General features: G+C 41.6%; 1 protein-coding gene across 3 annotated transcripts in view; it reads right to left on the bottom strand.

The window, feature by feature from the left end:
* Positions 1 to 15,228, bottom strand: part of Cped1 (cadherin like and PC-esterase domain containing 1) — a 266,707-nt gene extending 251,479 nt beyond the window's left edge. For 2 of the 3 annotated variants that reach the window (XM_027389966.2, XM_027389967.2), the window contains exon 1: positions 14,073 to 15,227. In XM_027389966.2, the coding sequence (XP_027245767.1) occupies positions 14,073 to 14,321 (249 nt within the window). In that variant the 5' untranslated portion in view covers positions 14,322 to 15,227. Of the gene's footprint in view, positions 1 to 14,072 lie in introns of all 3 variants that reach the window. The other variant, XR_003480049.2, reaches the window with a different exon arrangement.
* Between the last annotated feature and the right edge of the window lie 7,568 nt (positions 15,229 to 22,796).

Raw genomic sequence — 22,796 nt, forward strand, 5'->3', positions numbered from 1 at the left:
AGGCCAGGACTGATGTAAACACGATCTCTGCCCTAACCTCCATTTAGCATCTTACTGGAAGGTTTGTTTTAATGCTGGGCCTCATAGATTTGGTCACATGGCTACAAACGTTTATTTTCACTGTTTAGGATTTTGCTAAGTCATGTGCTTAGGATTGTGTGCACACCACTGTGTCATGAGGCATGCTCCCTTTGTTATCACAGATTTTTAAAAGCTTCTTTTTTAAGAGGTCATTTTTTTTTTAATATTAAGATAGACCAGGAGGGGCTGGAGAGATGGCTCAGCAGTTAAGAGCACTGGCTGCTCTTCTGGAGGACCTGGGTTCGAGTCCCAGAACCCACATCACAACTCACAATTGTCTGCAACTTCAGATCAAGAGGATCAGATGTTCTTGCACACATGGATGCAGGCAAAACACTCATATGCATACAATAAATAAGATAAGAATGTAGAAAGAAAATAAAATAAGACTAAAATAAGAGCCAGGTGAGAATCTTGAAGTTTCTGTATTGGAAAGAGTATACTTCCACTAATACATTTACATTCAGTTTTCAAAGCAGATATATTATCTTAATGTTTCCGAGAGAGAGAGAGAGAGAGAGAAAGCTCGCCTGTTCCTGCTCCCCACCGCAACTTACTCCTTTCTAAACTGAACTAATCTATCCCAAATCTGTCAGCTTCAAATAGCTCTAAAATCCTTGGGCAAACTGATTTATCTTATATTGTGGGAAATTTCAGATGCGTTGTTAATGTTTGAGCAGAAAAAAAAAAGATGAAGACAGTTCTAGAAGATATTGATAAAGCAAGGGATGAGGGTAAACAAGGGAAATCACTCCTGCCCTGGGAGAGTCAGCAGCAAAGCTCACTGCTCCTTGGGAAAGTCTGCCTTCTGGCAGAGGTCAGGGAGTTCCTGCACTGCCAAAGAGAAGTTAATTTCCTGTTCTATTTCTCCGGGAGCATTTGTGCACTTTGGCTAAATTATTGTTCACTTTTTCACTAGGGGAGAGCCAGGCTCACTGCCGAAGCTCTTGGAATGCCATTAAATTCCCTCTGCTTGCTAAAGACACAGAGAAACATCCAGAGGAAATTCAATTGTCACAACACAATTTTGGATTTCTACCAGGGTTTTGAAACATAACTTTGTAACTTGACATCTGTAGAGCATGATAAATGATAACTTTTTAATGAAAGAAGGGTTACTTCTGGTAATCACATCCATGGTTCATTTTATACATTCTTTTCCCGGGGAGAGGGGGGACGTTAATGCAATGGCAATATGCTCTTGACGTTTTCCTTTGGGAGATAATAATGTAATTTCCCTGCCTTTTAGAATCTCAAAGTTATTCGAAGCTGTCTCACCTTGTGCTTAATTTGATTCTGTAACAACACTAAGATAGTCATTGCCATCTCTGAGCCACACTAGAATATTCAAGCCTCACGAGTGTGAGCGTGCACACGTGTGTGTGTGTGTGTGTGTGTGTGTGTGTGTGTGTGTGAGAGAGAGAGAGAGAGAGAGAGAGAGAGAGAGAGAGAGAGAGAGAGAGAGATGATTCAACTCCAGCACTGAACTAGGACTCCTGATATCAATAATCCTGGGCAATGTTCCTTCTGCCTGGAGAGGGTTGTGAGGGTCCCAACAAGCCCCATTTTAGACACATGCTGGTCTTGTGTTTTCCGGGACTATTCACCACCATCTAAGCAACACACCTGCTTTCCTATGCCTACAAAACAGAAGCACCAATGCCCAGAAGCAATATTGCCATTGAAGTAAACATTTTTATTCTCTTCATATAGATTATTCACGGCCATTAGGACTTTCCTATCACCGGAATGACCTCCGTTTTCTCTCAGGCATACTCAGAAGAGCAGATTCCAATTTCAGTTTGTCAAAAACAACTGTGAGGAGGGTTAGATGGGTCATAAGGTTTGTCTAGAAAATTAAATGGTCAAACCCGGTGAATAAGCTACATACTTGACAGCTCTCATGATTTTATAAAGAAAGTCAGGCTTGTATTTCCCCATCAAACACATGCTCTTGGGTGGGATAGGGATGATTTTCACAACCAGGAAAGCATTAAACTCTATATAGTTGTCATAGGGAAAGTGACAGAGACATCTTACCAGAGGACACGTTGCTTTAAATGTTTTCCCGCACAAATATAAGGAAGGAAAGCTGAGAATAAAAACATGAGCTGTCTATGAGTATCAAAATAAACATACTCTAACCCAGATAGCCAGCTTAGTGCAGGTCCACTTAAAAGTGGATTCTTACAGCACACAGCACTGCATCTGCTGCCTCTGGCCATGACTGATGTGCTCAAGCACATGAGTAGATTCGTGTCTTACATGTTGTCCTAGTCTGTTTCTATTACTGTGATAACCACCATGCCCAAAAACAAGCTGGAGACAAAATAGTTGATTGGACTTACAGGTCACAAACAGCCATCAAGGGAAACGAATGAAGGCAGGAACCTGGAGGCAGGAACTGAAGCACAGACCACAGAAGAACTCTGGTACTGATTTGCTCCCCATGGCTTGCTCAGCCTGCTTTCTTATCCTACCCAGGGGTGACAGTGCCTACGGTGGGGTGGGCTGAGCAATCCCACAGCAGCCACTAATCAAAAAAATACCCACTGACATGCACACAAGCCAGTCTGATGGAAGCAATTCTTCAGTTTAGTGTCCCTTTTACCAGATGCTCCTAGTTTGTGTCTCACTGACAAAAACCGACTGGCACACAGGTAAGCCTAGACATTCTTCTTACCTATGATGAGAAGACTTACAAAGTTACATTTTCTATAGGCCTATATCCAACAAATGATACAGTGTATTTCAAAACAGACCTGTGATCTACTTATTCAGTGTATTTACCATGCTTGGCATCGGGGCCTTTGTTGGAGACTGATGTGCCCATCCCCATTGGTCGTATACACAGCTGGAGAACGTCTCCCTTACCACATCGTTCGGATGTACTGCTGCCTGCCAAGCATACTGGTGGGGCAAAGTGATAGGAAGGTGGTTATATATATTTTAGGACATATGATCAGGCCCACAAAAATTCATTTGTCCTGACTCATAATTATTAAGGTCCATCTACTCTTTGGATCATAAACACCACAAGCTTTCAGGGACTTAATTGAAAGGAGTCATTTTTGTTGTTGTTGACACCCTTATGCATATGGAACAGATTCACAAAGTAATTTATCATTATAGTCTATTAAACCTCATTAAGTCAAAATTATGTTTTACATTTTAAGCAACATGGACAAGTTACTTATGCTGTCCGTTTCCAACTTTGGCATAGCGTGTATCAGAGAACAGAGATCTTATTTTAAAATATGAGCTTACCCTTTTACCAAGGCTGCCTGCCTGGGGAAAAAAAGATATCCAAAGGAAGCCAATGAGAGAGTGAAAACAAACCCCACCCCTATCCCACGTAAGGCCACAGACTCAAAGAGGAGAGAGGAGGAAGGATTCCACTCTCGCATAGCTCCTGGTTTACATATCAGAGGCTTCTCTCTCAGGTTTTCAATTCCATTTGTACAGGAGTCAAAACTGCTGAGAGCAGAAAAGTGCAACTGAGACTGGCACTCTCCCAGAAGGACTAGAGGGAGCCCCACAAATAAACTGTTGGAACGTAGGGAAATTTGCACAATCTGTGTAAATATGAGCTTCATCAAGACTTCATTAAAGCTTGTCTAAGTTTGTCTAAGCAGATTGGAGTTTGTTTGAAAGTCTTTTAGCGTGAGCAGTGCTTATACAATATGCGTATTTCATTATAAATTTTTAAAATGGCTCTAAGCACCTAGCTCAGAGCAATCCATGCAATGCCTGTTCACTGACATCACCTGAAGGCCTACTAGGCGCACCCCCCCCCCCATATTTAAAGGCCATTTATCCAAGTCCAGCTAAACTGTGAAAAGGTATAGCAAAGTTCAGTTTTTAGTACAAGACATCTGCTCAATGTAGAAATTCATTGACAGAGAGGTGACAGAGAGGAAAGTGAGATCGGAGAAAGCTTACTAACTAACCCAAGCCTCTGTTTGGTTCTGGTTATGCACACGCCTCCCCTGTAATAATGCACTTGGCAGGCTGCTTTACTTGTATACACTGTATGCACACACCCTCTCCAAACAGAAACCCCCTATGCCAGACTACACACACACACCCCTCTCTGAACAATAGTGCACGTTTTTCTGCCCTTAACGATTATCAAGTTCAGAAGGTTTCCATTCAAGTATATTCCCGACATATCTTGTGTGAACAGCAGAAAGGCCAGTACAGCTTGAAATGGTTCCGAGAGCATAGTAAGACAAACTGTATCTTCCAAGGGAACTTTTCAGACAAATCCCCTATTTATCATGATGGACCCATGAATAAATTGTGTGTGTGCCTCTGATTAAAATCAAACACATTTATAAGAAGGGATGTTTGCAGCAGGAAACATAAATATACGACCTAATCTATCAAAGAAAATAGGAAACCACTCAAACTGTGACCTGCTCCTCTTTCCTTTAACCCCCATAAAAAGAGACCCCAGACTATGACTTGAGGCCCTAGAGCAGCGGGCTGCAACCCCTTTGGGGGTCAAATGACCACCATCTGCATATTAGACATTTACCTTATAATTCATAACACTAGCAAAATTACAGGTTTGAAGTAACAACAAAAGTAATTTTATGGTTGGAGATCACAGACTCATGTACTATATTAGAGAGTTTCAGCCTTGGGAGGGTTGAGAACCACTACCTTAGAATATCTTGTTCATGTGGCTAGCTGTCAACCTTGACAGTCTATCTCTCTCTAATCTGTACTATTGCTTGTTTCCAAATAAAGTTATCTTTGCCACCTTGACAAATCTGTGTGAGCCCTTATTTTCAATTATTTGCATTAAAAAAATCATCAATCATCTGGAGGCACCTGGCTGGGATCTCAACCCCCTGCAACAAAAGCATCCCCTTCAAAAATATATGTGGGAGATGCCTTTGATTTTTCATACTCTAAGGATCCAAAGGAGACAAAAATAAATGAAGGTTAAAAATGAGTGTGATAAGTCACAGAGCAAATTCTGCATAGCAACTCTAAGAAATGGAATGGGAAGGCATGCGGGGGTGGGGGTGGGGGTACTGGTGCAAGAAAGAGAAAGCCAGGGCTCCATAGCAAAAAAGAGTTCTTGTTATTTCCGGCCATTGCCTTGGTGTTGGGCCTCATGAGCCCTCAGAGTCCGTCACTCTCCTTTACTCATCCAGCAATCACTGCATGGCATGTACTGTTTTAGCCCTAGAGATATAGGGATAAACAAATTTAATAGTCTTTGACCATAAGCAGTTTATGTTCCTGGCAGAGTATGGCAATAAACTAACAAACAGGTCCACCTCTGTGTTTATTTAGGGCTCAAAATCTTAAGGACATCCCTCCTCACTCAACTCAGTTCTCCAAGTCCTCCGCCACAACATGGTGTTAATTGTAACATCCTGTGCTTTAAAAATGTATCCGGTAGCCGGGCAGTGGTGGCGCACGCCTTTAATCCCAGCACTTGGGAGGCAGGGGCAGGCGAATCTCTGTGAGTTCAAGACCAGCCTGGTCTACAAGAGCTAGTTCCAGCACAGCCTCCAAAGCCACAGAGAAACCCTGTCTCGAAAAAAACCAAAAAAAAAAAAAAAAAAAAAAAAAAAAAAAAAATGTATCCGGTAGCATTACGAGCTTTACCCATAGGTAAGCAAATCCACCTTTGAGTGACAGGTAGGCCTCTCCAAGTTTTGACTGGTTCTGAAATTCCATTTCATGAAAAAAAAAAAAAAAGACAGCAGTATGGGGGGGGGGCAGTGTTGCTATTCACTGCAACAATGGTTGCTTACCTACAAATGTTAAGGGCAATTAATAGAGACGATGGACATGTCAACACTTCTGGAAACTTACGTAATGACCACCCCTGTGGCTGAACCCAGTGTCTGAAAACGATTTCGAAGGTTTCACATGATTTATCTCACTGGAGCTTCTTGTTGGCTTTAGGAAGGAAGTACTAATATAGTCATTTTCAGGGAGGGAAACTAAATCCTACGGAGGTCAAGAAATGGACCCAAAGCAAACAAATTAACAAATGTCATGAATGGGACTCCAGAACTTACAGATACTACGACTTTCTGCTTCCCCAGTTTTTCTCATCTCCTAAGATTATGTGATGAAGTACCATAATCTGAATGAATTAAACCCAAAGACATTTGTTGTTTCATAATTATGGAAGTGAGAGGCCTGAAATCAAAGTGTTCCTGAAGCCATACTGTCTCTGAACCCCAGGAATCCTAGTACTACCATCACTGGTGCTCTTGGGGTCAAGACTTCAGGTACAGGTCTACCTTCATCTTTTCACAGCATGGCTCTTCTAAGGACTTTACTCATATGGGGCCACACTGAAGTTCAGTGTGGCCCCATCTCAACTAATTACATCTGAGACACGGGGGTCAGGACTTCAACATGTCTTGGAGAGGAAGGTACATAATTCGACTCCATAACACTAATGAATGAGTGTAGGGTATGAACTAGAACAGAGACAGAAAGAAAACAGTTCTCAGTCCAATCCTGTCTTTACCATTAATTTGAAACATCACTTTTTGAACTTTATTTTCTTCCCTTATAGAAGAAAAGCATTGAATCTAATAATACCTAATGCGTTTTGAGTTGTAACATTCTAATTATCTCTTGAAAGACCCCTGCCCCTTAGCCCTTTCTTTCTCAAGTTTGTCTCCTCTTCCTCCTGTCAGCGGCTTCCCCGATCCCCACCCCCGGCAGCTTCCACTTCCCCCGCCACCCGCTGCACGCCCAGCCCGAGAACGAGCACCAGGTGGGCCGGCACGAGGGCGAGCACCAGGTGGGCCAGCACGAGAACAAACACCAAGTGAGCCGGCCTGGAGCCCTGCTCCTGAGCCCCCGCCCGATGAGAAACACTCCGTCCCAAGGTCTCCGCCCCCAAGGTCAGCCATCTGGACGCGGAGGGAGGGGGAATTGAGTCTGTTGTACCAGACACCAGACCTTGAGAATATGCTGATCTGGAATGGCTCTGTGTCTCATTTGAACCATCCAATAGAAATGATTCTGTATTTCGCCTCATTTGAAAGACTCTATGTTTCACCTCATTTGAATAACTCTGTACTTTGCCTCATTTGAATAACCCTGTATAGCGCCTCATATACATTGACCAATGGGAATAGCTCTGTACAATGCCTCATTAGAATTATCCAATAGAATCCCTGCTCCTAGCTTGCGCCTTTTTCCCTATATAAGGACCCCTTTCCCTTGGCTCGGGGCGCTTGGCCTCACAGAAGCTAAGTCGTCCGGGTACCCGTATCTCCAATAAAGCCTCTTGCGGTTTTGCATCCAAGCTCATGGTTTCGCTGATTCCTGGGTGCGGGTCTCCTTCTACGAAAGTACCTCTTCGGGGGTCTTTCACTCTTCTGAATAATTATAATGAAAAATAACTTTCATTTGGAATGTTTTAAAAAGCATCTACTTATAATAAGGGCTAGCATGAAGGAGGAGATGAAACTTCCTGGGCTTAAGACAGCTTTAAGAAAGACATGAAGATTTATTTCTAGAGAACTTGACTGGGGCTTACAACTTGGAAGAGACATTAGACAGAGGGAAGAATGGAAAACAATGTTATAGGCTGGGATCTGAAGCTTTCCAGACAAGCCCAGTTTTGACAAAACTAGACCATGAAGTATATATAGATCTTACGTGATTTTTAACCAATATTAATTATTTTTTAAAGGATTAAAACAAAGAGAAAGAAAGAAAGGAAGGAAGGAAGGAAATCAAGAACATTTGAAATTGGAGTCATTTGTGTGGCTGAGTGACCAGCCTCAAATCTGGTCAGGTGCCAAGTCAGTAAGTTTAGAGAGTGGCAAGAAGAAAGAAAGAATAAATGTATTCACATGGTTCAAACCATATATTAGTAATACGAGGAAAATGTAGGAGGAAGTCAGCTTTTATTCGTTAGCTAGGAGTGCCAACAGATTGCTAATTTCTGTATATTTCATAAGCACTTTTTACCATTCTAGAAAACATAGCAGGGAATGGGAGAGGCAGTTGATGAGTGACACACTTTCACCAAGGGAAAGAAGAAGAAAACAAGACCAAAGCCCAAAGGATGGAAAGTAGAGATGTCTACTTTCATCATCAGGGGTGGAAGGGATGGAAGTGAACCTTGAAAGGAGATCATGAGTTATTCAGACATCATAGAATATGCCTGCTGTGTGGCTCTGTTCAGAGGAGGGTTTTAAGATGCTTAGTGATGAGAGATGCTTCTAGAAGAAGAATCAAAGTTGAAAGTGGATCGTCTTTGCTTGTCGGGGGTAACCAGGAGAGAGTATTCAGTAGAGAGGACCAATTTCAAAGGCTAGGAATGAGTGGAGGCGACCAGGGAGTACACACCAGAGAAGCAGTTACAGTATCTGTGAAGGGAGCTGGAATTAGGGAGACTGTCCCGTGCCAAGAAGCCGTTGCCATGTTGTCACTTCTAAGCATGCTTATTGGCCCAATAGAAAAGTCTGAAAATTATTGTAGTAGAGTAACTGTGGAGCCAATCCTGGAGGAGACTGAAGAAAAGGTGCTTACGAATGCACAAGGAAGACATGATTTGGCGAAAGAAAGAGAGAGAGAGAGAGAGAGAGAGAGAGAGAGAGAGAGAGAGAGAGAGGTCTCTTTAACCAGCCTCCCAACTTGTCTCCCTTCAGTTCTACTCTGCTCCAGTTCATTTTGTAACTTGTTTTCTCAGAAATCAATACATGCCAATCTTTTCATTCTGTAGGGATTGTCTTATTCCTTCAGAATTCAGACAGCATATTATGGACACATCAACATTTAGACCTTGTTAGATTTTGCACACACTTGTGTGTGTGTATGTGTGTGTTCATGTGTTTGTGTGTTTGAATGCACACATGCACGCATGCATGCATAATGACAGTTTATTAAGCTACTTGGTTTCTTTCATATAAATACGTAGGTTTTTATATTTGCTGCACCTTAAAAAAAAAACAAAAAACAAACTCTAGCTCCTTCTCTGCCCCCTCATTACTTTCAAAGACTAATCTTAGAATGTATGTGTTTTCTAGCACTTTACTTACACTGTCTCGCGATGGCTTCTATTCTTGAGTCACCAGTACCTCATTGCCTAGATAGTATAAGTAAATATTTACACACTGAATGAAAATGAATGGATAAATTATTAAAAGGGATCAAGGAGAAAAAAAAAGAGAAAATGAAGTATTCTTTTTTTTAGTTGAAGAGTAGGGCTCTCCATGAGACAAGTAAACATATTTTTTATTAAAGAAAGCCAACTCATTTTCCAAGAGACAGAGCCATGGAGATACTTTCCGAGGATTGCTCAAAACTGAAATTATTACCACTATTGTAACAGTTGTCATGAGATTGCTGTGCTTCATCTGCTGGTATGAGTTTCTCGTGCCATTACCATGTCTATACAACTGAGGACTATTTCACTGTACCCCCTCCTCTCTGTCTCTCTCTGTCTCTGTCTCTGTCTCTCTCTCTCTCACATACACACCATTCTTACTGCCACTGACTGTAACTTTTACTCACATTGCATATTTAAAAGGAGTGGCCTTTTCAGACAATTTGTACTGGAAAAATGATGTATCAGAGGCCCCAGCTACCTCTACTGGCTGCCCTGAACATCCAGTACCATTGGATGGATACCATCCAATGAAAAACAGGAGAAGAGGAAACCAGGCTCTCCTCTGGCCTCTAATGCCTGGGATTCAGTAGCTGAAGACAGCTTCTCTGGATGTGACCCCAGAAAAAGCACTCACTGGATTTTCCATCTATCCTTCTTTCTCTTTTATCTTGTCCTTGCTCTAGTATCCCTGAGATTGTGTTTTCCAATAAATTGTCAGCACCTTAGAGTTGGTCTAACTTCCTGATGCTACAAAACTTGGACTTAGGTAATTTTAAAGAGATTTTCATATATTAAGTATGTTGCTTATTTTTAAAAATACGAACAAAATGGATCAGAATATGCTTAATGAGGACATTTGCTTATTTACATTGGGCTATGTTGATCCTGGGGTAGTAAAAGTGGTATAGACCCGTCCCTGAAACTGAAGGGAGAGTGAGGAAGACTTGGAACGCAAACAGCCCAGCCACAGTCCAAGGAATAGTAGTTCCCATTGTGTAGCCTCAACGGGAGATAATCAGAAACACATGGCTCTCCCGAGTCTAAACACAGTCCTCAAATAGCCATGTTTCCATTAGAGGAGCATGGGCTGGGGAGATATCACCCATTGTGTCTGTTTATAATTTGTTTTCTGTGTTATGCAATGGGAAGGCGTCGGAGTCCATGAAAATGGATCATCTACAGAGAAACTTACCTCAGCAAAGACAAGATAGCTATGTTTACATATTAAGTTGGAGTGGTTTTAAGACACGGCTGATTACTAAATAATATTTAAAAAACCAATGCTGAGAGAAAAATCCAGAAGAAGTGACAATAGTACATCTGCTTTACAAGGCACATTGGTATGTAAAAAATGGAAAAAGGAATTAAAATTTGGCCAGAAAGAGGGGAGAGTGCTTCCTTATGGAAAATTGGCAGATCGAATACTGTGATCTCACTGGCACTGGGAACAGATTTAATGTTGAATTGGGTCCCGATGGGGAAGGTGTGGAAGGCAAAGTTACTGTCTTCAAATATTTCCAACTACAGGATCCTGTGTTACCAGGTAGATAAAGTACAGAAGGTCTCTTCTAAGAAGGAATTGCAGCCAAAATGACCAGGTAATACTTGCTGCTTATTCATCAATGAACGACAACTGTGATTAGAGAAATACTCTGCTTTTCCATGTTTTCACACACAATTTATTTATTTATTTATTTATTTATTTGTTTGTTTTATTGTCGTCCTCTGAATACTTTTTTTTCATTTTAGGTTTATTTATCCAGACCCAATTGATATACACAGAGTGAGCTGTTAATTAAACATTGAAACATAGAGGTTGTTAATCACTTTCAGTGGTCTTGGCATGTTTTTAGTTCTGAAAATCTGATCAAACTAAATTATTTGCCCATAGAGATCTGTATAGACACATCCATGCAAGAGTTTGCATGAACTTTCTGGTGTTTAGAGAGCTTTTATATATCCAAACACACTTTTCTTTTCTATATAGTCAAATCCAGTGGTTTGTAGAATCTTTTAAAAGCACTTAAGGTTAATTAACATGGGCGGATTCAACTGAAGTCAATGAGGGATTCAGCTAAGCTGAATATTTTGATCTGTCAACAAAAGTGATCACAAATTTCAAAATGTACAAATGAACTAAAAATCTACTCCTATGAGACATCATTTCTAAAAGCTACTTGTAGGCCTTCATGAACCTCTACCTGTCTCACTCATTAGCGACTTTTATGATTTTTTTTGACAGGATCTATAAAGATTCTTAACTAATTTCTCTCTCCACATTAGATATCTGAAAGACTATTTAGTTATTGAAGATGGTTATTACTTGACACCTTTTGGAAGATATATTACAAACAAGATTTATTTGTCTCTAGTTTTGATGGAGGCTTTCACGTCACCTTCTCTCTGCCTTCCTTGCTATCAGTGGGTTGCACACATTAAAATCAGAGGTACAGAGCAAATGTTTGGAAACACAGTTTTCACATTCACTGAACTATGATTCTCGATTTAGAATCTCACTTATGTTTTAAATATTTAAGACTTTGAATCATTTGGGAGCCAAAATCATCATGTGTTTGGCATTCTTCTGGTTGAAGAAAATTCTAGACTGAATGTTTTTTTTACACCAGCAGCCAATAAGTTTCAGATGTTTTCCAAGGATCTGGAGTTCTAAAGCTGCAATGGAATTCTCTGTGACAGTACACAAGTAACAGTTAACATATGATAGGTTACAAACAAAACTGGAATCAGGAAATGCCTAGTAGGGACGTAAGGAGGCTACGAATTAATTAATGAATCATTTCCACCCCAATTTCCTAGAGAATATTTAAGTGTTTAAATACTTACCTCATCTATTTTTAAAGAACATTGCAATTACAAACTATCAAAAAAGTAGTTTTAAAATTACCAAACAGTAGCTTTAAAATTCATGTACATATGTCATAAATTTAAAGTGTTCAAGAAAAAAATTTCAAAAGGCAAAGAAAAGATTACACAAACAAACCAAAAAGTACATTCTCCCATTATTTCGCAGCATCTGAAGACAGCCTTACACCTTGAATTACAGCTTCCTTTAGAGATGACCCTGCTTCTGTCTTCTGCTGTTATTTCCTCACTCATGGGTCACCCCAACTTCACATTTTTGCAAACAAAGGAATACTCCCATGTGACAGTCTGCAAAAGCTCATCATCTTAATCTACTGTGATTTGGTGTGCCTTCTTCAAGTTGTGCCCTCAGAAATGATTACACCAGTGTTGAGTTTGCTTTTATTTAGAGCGTATATGGTAGGGAAAAAGCAGAATGATTTCTGTGGGATGCAGGAGGGCATTCTGTTAGTCATGTGGACCACTTGAGCATACTTCAGTGACAGTCAACTTCTTTTTAGGTTGAGTAACCCCACCTGCTACCTACCTACCTATCTAGCTAGGTACCTGGGTTATTAGTGAAAAGTAAACAAAGGAGTTTACAAACCGACATAGCAGTGGTCCTGGAGGTGGTAGGACTGACAACAGCAACTATGTTGCAACCCAAGAAGAAATTCTGCTCAAACCAATAAACAGGCTCAGAAACTCCGGCTAAATCTTCTTAGACAGAAGGTACCTCTTAGAGATCCCAAAGGTTATCTTGCTGTATACTATTTCAAATGCGGTGGCTTTCCATCACAACCTCTTTTATTTTTATTTATTTATTTATTTATTTTTTTGGTTTTGGTTTTTCGAGACAAGGTTTCTCTGTGTAGCTTTGGAGCCTATCCTGGCACTCACTCTGGAGACCAGGCTGGCCTCGAACTCACAGAGATCCGCCTGTCTCTGCCTCCCGAGTGCTGGGATTAAAGGTGTGCACCACCAACGCCCGGCCTCACAACTTCTTAAATAACTAGTTTTTCACTTTTTTTTTTCTTTTTCCTCATTATACTTGACAGTGAAAGGTCTACTACATTTGCAACTAGACATGGACAGAAAGCAATATTAAAACAGACGTTTTATGTTTCTTGTGGATTTCTGTTGTTTGCTATACTTTTAAAATAAAAACAGTGAGACTAATCTGCCCATCATGAATACAGAATAATGTCTTTTTCTCCAACTCTTTGTTTTGCTTCCCTCACCCCCAGACAGCTCAGGGTGGACTCAGGCTAACAATGTAGCTAGCCTAGGCTAGCCTTGAACCCCTGGCCTCCTGCCTCCGTCTTCCTAGTGCTAGGATTATAAATATAAGCCAACATAACAAGCATAAATGCACACTTTGGGGGGAAAGTCCCACTATTAAACACTGACAGGCCCAGAACTCTTCATGTAGAGCGTACTGGGTTGGCACTTGCTTTCTGCCTCTGCCTTCCGAGTTCTTAGATTCTAGGTATGGACACAGTACCAAACTGGTGTTTCCTTAATTCTATGAACAATTAAACACTATGCCAATTATTCTTAAAAAAAAAAACTATAGTACTATTCTTTCAAATACTTCAGAAAGGAATGCATTGGTTTAGAAACATCTTCACCAAATTCAGAAGCAATTTAGCAGATCGTGAGATGGAATTCCGGGAGCATCTTGGCTCTCATGCTCCCTGCTTTAAAGAAAGAGATGCAGGGATTTTATTTTTAGATTTTTAAACTGTGATTTTGTTTTCTGATGTAAACATCTTTCTTAGATTTTTTACATTTTAGATTTTAACATATCACTGAAATGATGAGCACATCTGAAAGATAAAGGACAGAACCCTTCCAGTACGTTTAGGAAGTTTCGCCGCTTATGTAACACATCACCCAGTCAGCAGGTCACTTTGGACTGTTTACAGTTTGACTCCCTTTCGGACCTCATGGAAGTTAATTTTAGTTTTGCAGAAAGGAGAGAGAGGCCGACTGCTCAGGCTAAGCTCAGACTTACCTTCCTGATTTCCAGGGCATTTGCCGAGAGAAGGAAGCACCGTTTGTCCCACGGGTATCCTTGGTCGCATCTGCTAGCCTGAGTTTGAGAGGGTGTGTGGCGGACAGTCCCAGGAACCTCCGCTGCAAGCTTCTTAGTCCCTCGGAGTGTTAGGGTCTGGTAAAAGAGACAGATTGCCACCACCAAACCCACCAGGAATGGTCGGGGGCAAAATCGCCGGCGACAAAAGAATACCGGTCGACAGACCATGACCAAGTCCAGCGTCACTTGGCCCCTGGCCACGTTGTCAGCATGAAAACGGCACGCATCTGTCTTCTTTTTGCACAACTCCAATCAAGTTCGCCCCATCTCCACTTGAGAACTTTCCGAAGGTTCATGCCAAAGATTCATGCCACAGGTCCCAGCGGTCTGAGGTGGTTAACAAGAGCCCTTCCGTGGACAGTTAAAAAGTGACTGACCCGTTTATTTATTGTTTTTTAAGACGTCAAAATAACGATAATCGTAAGAAATCATCCAAACGCATCCCCGGCTGCCAAGAGTTCCTTCCGGTAATGTCTTATTTCCACAACATTCATAAACTGAAGAGTTCAGCTTGTCTCGACTTTGGGGCAAAGAGAGAGCCCAGGAAAGCGGACCTGGAGTCTGAAAACAGCCCTGAAGACGCAGCAGCAGCAGATTGAAGGCGAAGTGCCTGTTGCACAGCTGGGCGCAGGCCAGGTTGCCCTAGCAGTTTCTCATTTTCCCTCCGGTTTTAAAGCCGCCCTGCTCTCAGCCTTTCATGTTTCTGAACTGCTTCCTTTCGACCAGTTTTAAATTGCCACTTTGCTGTCGTCATTTCCCCGTCTTTTAACATAAGAAGGGAATAGCAGTTGGAACGCATGTGGTTACTGTCAGGGTTTTGCTTGCATTTGGTCGCATGGAACTGTTTCAAGTTCAAAGTTCTGTGTACTTACTCAGTTTTCATCCTTTCAGGCAGAATATTTTTTTCCATGATCCCCTAACAGATTGCTGACCAAAATCACTTGGAAGGAAACGCCCAGGCGTAGGACTCCACCTCATTGCACTCGCACGCGCGGACACACACGCGCAGACACGCGCGCGCCAGCTGCACACAGGGCCCAGAGCTTGGGGACCCGGGCCACCGCTGCCACCCAGGCCGAGCGGGGCGGAGCTAAGCCGGGGTTCCTCTGGCCTTGGGGGCAGTGCGAGCCGCGCTGTCAGTCCTGCATTAGCAAACGGTAGGCTACTGTGCTTGGGGAAGAGCAGTGAGGGTCGGCCCTGGAACGTGGCTGCCTATCTAGACCCGGGGATCTAGAAACATGCTTGATGCCCGATCATCTCTGTCACTGCGTCTTCCTAAGCCAGCACTATAATAACAAATGGCTCGCAGTCAATAGATGCTAACTAAAGGTCAAGGAGGAGGTGAAGGCAAACTCTGAGTTAACCGGGAAGTTCATCACTCCAGGGAGTTGTGGTCACGCTTAAGAGGACAAGAGAGTCATTAGGACAGTCTGGACCACAGATCCGGAAACATCCGAGTAACCAACATTCCCCTCTCCATCCCAGCACCGAGTGGCACCGCAGTTATTACTGCTCGTTTTGGAGGTCTTTCCAAGACAAATAGCGTGATGACTGGCTCTTCAAATGAGCTGACTGTAGCCTGTATTGGGTGTTCTAATTTCTACCCAGGAGAAAGAGGTACGCAGCAGGCTCAATTTAATTCCATACCGATTCTCTCATGGACTTTGTTAACAGAGCAGGTTGGCAAATCCCATCACTCTTGGCTCGGCAGGCTGAGGGACCATCAAGGAGAACTTCCAGGTCCTTGCTTTGTCACCTCTGGCAAGGACTGGCCTAGACTCATAGAAGACATTCTTCAAAGACTTTAAACCTACATAGTTTCTACACTTCAGGTCTAACCGAACTTTTTATAGGCAGAAGTTTTCCCGTGAGGCTACACCCCTAGAGAAAGCCCATTCCATAGGACTCAGCCATTTGTCCCTAATATTTTGTGAGAAAGAGCGCCCCCTAGAGGTGCACGGCTACAACAGGTTCAGAAAACTGGACATCTCTTGCTCCAAGAAACTTAATCTATGAGCCAACATGAGATACATGAGACTGTGTCAAAAGAAAAGCAATGTTAGTACCTTAAAAACAAATTAATTAGGTCATTAGGGAATAGACATGCACTCATTTCAAGTCCTTTTATGTATTCTTTATAAAATGTTTTAATAGTATTTGATATATAAGTTCAAAGTTTTCGATATCATGGCAAATGAGGGAATAGGAGAGAATTAACCTGGTTTTCACATTTAGACGTTAAGAGAGAACTTCCGTTGCATGCCATAGGTTTTTGGTGGATCTAGCATAATTTGAAGACTAATAGAAATCACTAGACCTCTAAATTGGAATGGTTTTTACACAAACAAGTCCCAGAGTGTGGTAAAGCTGTTTACTGGGTGATATGGGCCATATAGATATTTGTTAATCTTAAGGCTCAAATTCTGGAAAAGCAAGGTTTGAGGAAGGAAGGATTTTTTTTTTTTAAAGTCCGAATACAGAAGAGTTAATTGGATGCTAAATAGAATAGTCTTTGGGTTGGAAGAAGGGACAGCCAGCAGAAGAGAAAATTTTTAGACAATGTTGTAACTTTACTTTGGCTAAAAAGAATCTAGAAATTGTTCGGGTAAATTGAAGGACTCAGTTTGCTAACTTGGCTACAGAGTCCAGGGGAGAAGAAGACGGTCAATAAAGTAATACCAGAGAAAAGAAGGGTTTAGTTAGAACAGAAATGTGGTAAGGTAGAGGGCCAAATGGAATGAGACCCCTAGGACTGCATCAGGCCTTAGAGGAGACCACTGTGACTATAGATCAGCATGTTCACCACCTCTGGCCTGCTGCACTAAAGCACGTGTTTGGAGTAGTGTTTGCAGTTTCGTTGGCCCAGGTAAGACTATGCAGGGGCAGCTCCTGAGCATTCTGAACAGCTGGCAGGTGGAGGAGTGCTGATGTACATCTGCTATGTGTTAGATCTCCAGGCTAAGTCCCCACAGAGCCTAGAGTGTGGCGAGGTGTCAAACCAGTGAACAGATCATTATACACTTAGCCACAGCGACCATAAAGCAACCAGATGCAAATTCTGGCACTAATTGTTCTCTTCCCATGATTCTTTGAGATGACGGTGGGGAACATATAGTGGTTGGCTTGAGAGGGTGAACTTGTGGGTTTTAGTCATGCCTGAGATTAGACAGATTTGAATTTAAAATTTTAATGGCTAGATAAAGATGGGAGCATTGTACATATTAATGCAGTGCCATGTAATGTTTCTGTACTTGAACATAGTGTGCTATTCAAAAGTCAGGTTAAACGCATCTAGTGACTCAATGTTTATCATTTCTTTAGGGTAAACGAATTAAGAATTCCTCTTTGGGGATGCATGGATTTCCCTGGGAAGGAGAAGTAGAAAAGATCTCCTGAGGAAATGAAGGGATGGGAACGAGAGGGAGTGGGTTGGGTGGGCTGTGTGCGGGAAGCAGGTGGGAGGCAGGATGGAGAGGGGGTTAGGCAGAAACCTGGTGGTAGGGAAACCCCCGAGAACCTACAAGGATGACCTAACTAAGACTCCAAGCAATGGTGGAGAGGATGCCTGAACTGGTCATCTTCTGTAAGTAGATTGATGACTTCCCTAATTACCACCAGAGATACTCTATCCAGTAACTGATGGAAGCAGAGGAAGAGATCCACAGACAAGCACTGTGCTGAGCTCCGAGAGTCTTGTGGAAGAAAGGGAGGAAGGATTGTACCAGCCACGGGGGTGATGATGGGGGAACCCGCGGAGACTGCTGACCTGAGCTCTCAGGAGCTCTTGGACACGGGATCAACAGTCAGGGAGCCTGCATGAGACTGAGCTAGGCCCTCTGCATATGTGTGACAATTCTGTAGCTTGGTTTCTTAGTAAGGCTTCTCACAGTGAGATCAGGACCTCTCTCTCGTGCTTAGCTGGCTTTTGGTAACCTGTTCGCCATGCTGGATTACCTGGTCCCACTTCCGCATAAGGGGAGGAGCTCAGTCCTGCCTCAACTTGATAGGCAATGCTTTGTGCAAGCCCATGGGAGGCCTAGCCTTTTCTGAATGGAGATGGAGGAGGAGTGAATGGGGAGGGGAGGCAGATGGGAAAAGGGGGCTGTGGGAGGAGAGAAGAGATGGGAAACTGGTTAGTATGTAAAATAAACGAAAAAATGTTATTTAAATAAAAAACTCCTCTTTGTAGCTTCTGTAAACATGTACACAGTATCTATAGTCATCTTACTGTGCAATAGCACATAGAAATTCCTGCTTTTAATTAAAACAGTGCCTGGTGATCAACCTTTCCATTCAGCCTCTCCCCAACCCTCATAGGCATCTGGCGACCAAATCTACTCTGCTTATACATTGCACAGAAATGGGATCATATCGTCTTTATTTTTAATACTTGCTCTTTTCCTCTTAATGATCTCCAGCTCTAGCCGTATTGACAGAAATAACAGGATCTCATTCTTTTTTGTATCTGAATTATGGATGTATCCACACCTCATTGTCTTCGCTCATCAGTTGAAGTTGTTTTCACCCTTGGCTGCTGTAAATAATGCAGTAAACAAGAGTGGCGGTGCCCTTTAAACATATTGTCTTGTATCTTTTGATTCTATACACAGCAATGGCATTGGGTGACTATTTAGTACTTGTATTTTTAAATTTTTGATGAGCCTGGAAACTTGTCAGCAACACTCCACCTTCTTACTATATTTGTAATTTTTGCCTTTTGTAATAGCCATTCTAATGGGGGTGAGGTGAAAACTTGCTATGGCTTTGGTTTGTATTTCCCTGTTATTAGACAAGCTGACTTTCTCTGATATATTACCAAGTAATTTGAGGCCTTCTTTTTTTCCATTTTTTTTTAAATTTTAGGAACAATCTTTTTTTTGTTTTACATATCAATTCCAGCTCCTTCTCCATCCCATCTGCCCATGCCCCCCACCACCTCCCCCAGCCCACCAAACCCATTCTCCAAGGGTAGTAAGGCCTTCCACGGAGTATCATCAAAGTCTGTCACATCCTTTGGGGGAGGACCTATGCCCTCTTTCGTGTATCTGGGCTGCAATAGTTCCCCACCAGAGGCAATGTCCATTTGTGCACTAGGGACAAACACTGGCTCCACTGTTAGAGGTCCCATTGATTGACCATGTCTTAGCTGGCACCCACACTCAGAGGACTTGGTTTGGTTCAATGCTGGTTCCCCACTAGGTCAGGTCAACTGTTTCTGTGGGTTTCTCCAGCAGGGTCCTGGCTCCTTTGCTCATCCCTCCTTCCTCTCTACAACTGGATTCCAGGAGTATGGCTCAATGTTTATCTATAGGTGCCTGCTTCTTCTTCGATCAGTTACTGGATGACTGCTCTAGGATGGCAACCAAGATAGTTATCAATCTCATTATAGGGGCAGAGCATCAAAGGCAGCCTCTCCACCACTGCCTAGATTCTTAGTTGGGGTCATCCCTGTGGATCCCTGAACATTTCCCTAATGCCAGACCTCCTCCTCCTAAATGTATACTGGCTTCCTCTAACAAGGTTCTCCTTTCTTGCTCTCCTCTATTCCTCCCTGTCTCAGTCTTCCTGATCCCTTTTGTTCCCCCCCCCCGCTTTTCTCCCCTTCCCTTTTCCTACCTCCCTCCTTTATCCTCCGTACTCCCAATTTGCTCAGGGGGTCTTGTACCCCTCCCCTTCTTCAAGGGACCATGTGTTTTTCTCTTGGGGTCCTCTTTGTTTCCTAGTTTCTCTGGAGGTGTGGGTTGAAGGCTGGTAGTCCTTTGTTCTATGTCTAATATCCATATATGAGTGAGTACATACCATTCTTGTCTTTCTGTGATTGGGTTACCTCACTCAGGATGTTTTCTTCCAGTTCCATCCATTTGCCTGCAAATTTCAAGATTTCATTTTTTTCCCATTGAGTAATACTCCGTTGTATAAATATACCACATTTTCTCCATCCATTCTTCAGTTGAGGGGCATCTAGGCTGCTTCCACATTCTGGTTATTACAAACAATGCTTCTATGTACATAGTTGAACATATGTCATTGTTTGTATGAATGTGCCTTCTTTGGGTGTATGTCCAAGAGGGGAATTGCTAGATCTTGAGGTCGGCTGATTCCCATTTTTCCTGAGAAACCGCCATAATGATTTCCAAAGTGGTCGCACAAGTTGTCACTCCCACCAGCAATGGAGGAGTGCTCCTCTTTCTCTACATCCTCTCCAACATAGATTGTCATTGGTGTTTTTTACTTTAGCCATTCTGACTGGTGTAAGATGGTATCTCAGAGTTGTTTTCATTTGCGTTTCCCTGATGACTAAGGATCTTGAGTATTTTCTTAAGTGTCTTTTAGCCATTTTAGATTCCTCTATTGAGAATTCTCTATTTAATTCTGTAACCCACTTTTTAATTGCATTGTTTGGTGTTTTGGTGATTAGCTTCTTGAGTTCACTGTATATTTTGGAAATCAGCCCTCTGTCAAATGTGGGGTTGGTGAAGATCTTTTCCCATTCTGTGGGCTGCTGTTGTCCTTTGCCTTACAGAAACTTCTCAGTTTGAGGAAGTCCCATTTATTAAATGTTGATCTCAGTGTCTGTGCTACTGGTGTTATGTTCAAGAAGTGGTCCCCTGTACCAATTCAATCTAGGGTACTTCCCACTTTCTCTTCTAAGAGGTTCAGTGTAACTGGATTTATGTTGAGCTCTTTGATCCATTTGGACTTAAGTTTTGTGCATGACAATGTATATGGATCTATCTGCAATCTTCTACATGCCAGCATCCAGTTATTTCAACCATTTGTTGAAAATGCTTTCTTTTTTCCTTTGTATAACTTTAGCTTATTGTCAAAAATCAGATGTTCACAGGTGTTTGGGTTAATATCAGGGTTTTCAATTCAATTCCATTGGTCTACCTGTCTGTTTTGTGCCAATACCAAGCTGTTTGCAGGACTATGGCTCTATAATAGAGCTTGAAGTTAGGGATGGCGATGCCTCTGGAAGTTCTTTATTGTACAGGGTTGATTTTGGCTATGTTGGGCTTTTTGTTTTTCCATATAAAGTTGAGTGTTTTCAAAGTCTGTGAAGAATTGTGTTGGGATTTTGATGGAAATTGCATTGAATCTGTAGATTGCTTTTGAGAAGACTGCCATTTTTACTACCATTGATTCTACCTATCCAAGAGCATGGGAGATCTTTCCATTTTCTGGTATCTTCTTTAATTTCTTTCTTTAAAGACCCGGAGTTCTTGCTATACAGGTCTTTCACTTGTTTGCTTAGCATTACCCCAAGATATTTTATGTTGTTTGTGGCTATTGTAAAGGGTGATATTTCTCTGATTTCTTTCTCAGCCAATTTATCTTCTGCATATATTAGGGATACTGATTTTGTTTTGGTTTTTTTGTTTGTTTGTTTTGTTTTTTAGTTAATCTTGTATCCTGTCACTTTGCTGAAGTTGTTTATCAGCTGTAGGAGTTCCCTGGTAGAGTTTTTCATGTCACTGCTGTAAACTATCATATCATCTGCAAATAGTGAAAGTTTGACTTCTTCCTTTCCAATTTGTATCCCCTTGATCTCCTTTTGTTGTCTTATTGCTCTAGGTATAACTTTGAGTACAATATTGAAGAGATATGGAGAGAGTGGGCACCCTTGTCTTGTTCCTGATTTTAGAGGAATTGTGTTGTTTCTACATTTATTTTGATGTTGGCTGTTGTTTTGCTGTTTTATTTTTGTTTAGGTATGTTACTGTTATCCATGATCTCTCCAAGACCTTTCTCATGAAGGGGTGTTGGATTTTGTCAAAGGCGTTTTCAGCATCTAGTAAGATGATCATGTGGTTTTTCATTTTCAGTTTGTTTATATGGTGGATTACATTGATGGATTTTCATATGTTGAATCATCCCTGCACTCCTGGGATACAGCCAACTTGATCATGGTGGATAATTTCTCTGTTGTGTTTTTTTATTCAATTTGCCAGTATTTTGTTGAATATTTTTGTATCAATGTTCATGAGGGATATTGGTGTGTAATTCTCTTTTTTGGTTGTGTCTTTTTGTGGCTTGGGTACCAAGGTAATTGTAGCCTCTTAAAAAGAATTTGGCAATGTCCCTTCTGCTTCTATTGTGTAGAATAATTTGAGGAGTATTAGCTCTTCTTTGAATTTTTGTTAGAATTCTGCACTGAAACCATCTGGCCCAGAGCTATTTTTGGTTGGGACACTTTTGATGACTGCTTCTATTTCATTAGCCATTATAGGTCTATTTAAATTGCTTATCTGCTCTTGATTTAATTTTGGTAAGTGATATCTATCCAGAAAACTGTTCATTTACTTTAAATTTCCAAATTTTGTTGAGTGCAGGTTTTTGAAGGATGACTTGGTGGTTCTCTGGATTGCCACAGTCTGTTGTTGTCCCCTTTTCATTTCTGATTTTGGTAATTAGCATGCTCTCTCTCTACCTTTTGGTTAGTTTGGATAAAGGTTTGCCTATCTTGTTGATTTTCTCAAAGAGCCAAATCTTTGTTTCATTCATCTTTGTATTGTTTTCTTTGTTTCTACTTTATTGATTTCAGCCCTGAATTTGATTATTTCCTGGCATCTACTCCTCCAGAATGAGTTTGCTTCTTTTTGTTCCAGAGCTTTCAGTTGTGCTGTTAATTCTCTGATGTGA

Source organism: Cricetulus griseus (assembly GCF_003668045.3).
Source record: "Cricetulus griseus strain 17A/GY chromosome 1 unlocalized genomic scaffold, alternate assembly CriGri-PICRH-1.0 chr1_0, whole genome shotgun sequence".
Lineage (NCBI taxonomy): Eukaryota > Metazoa > Chordata > Mammalia > Rodentia > Cricetidae > Cricetulus > Cricetulus griseus.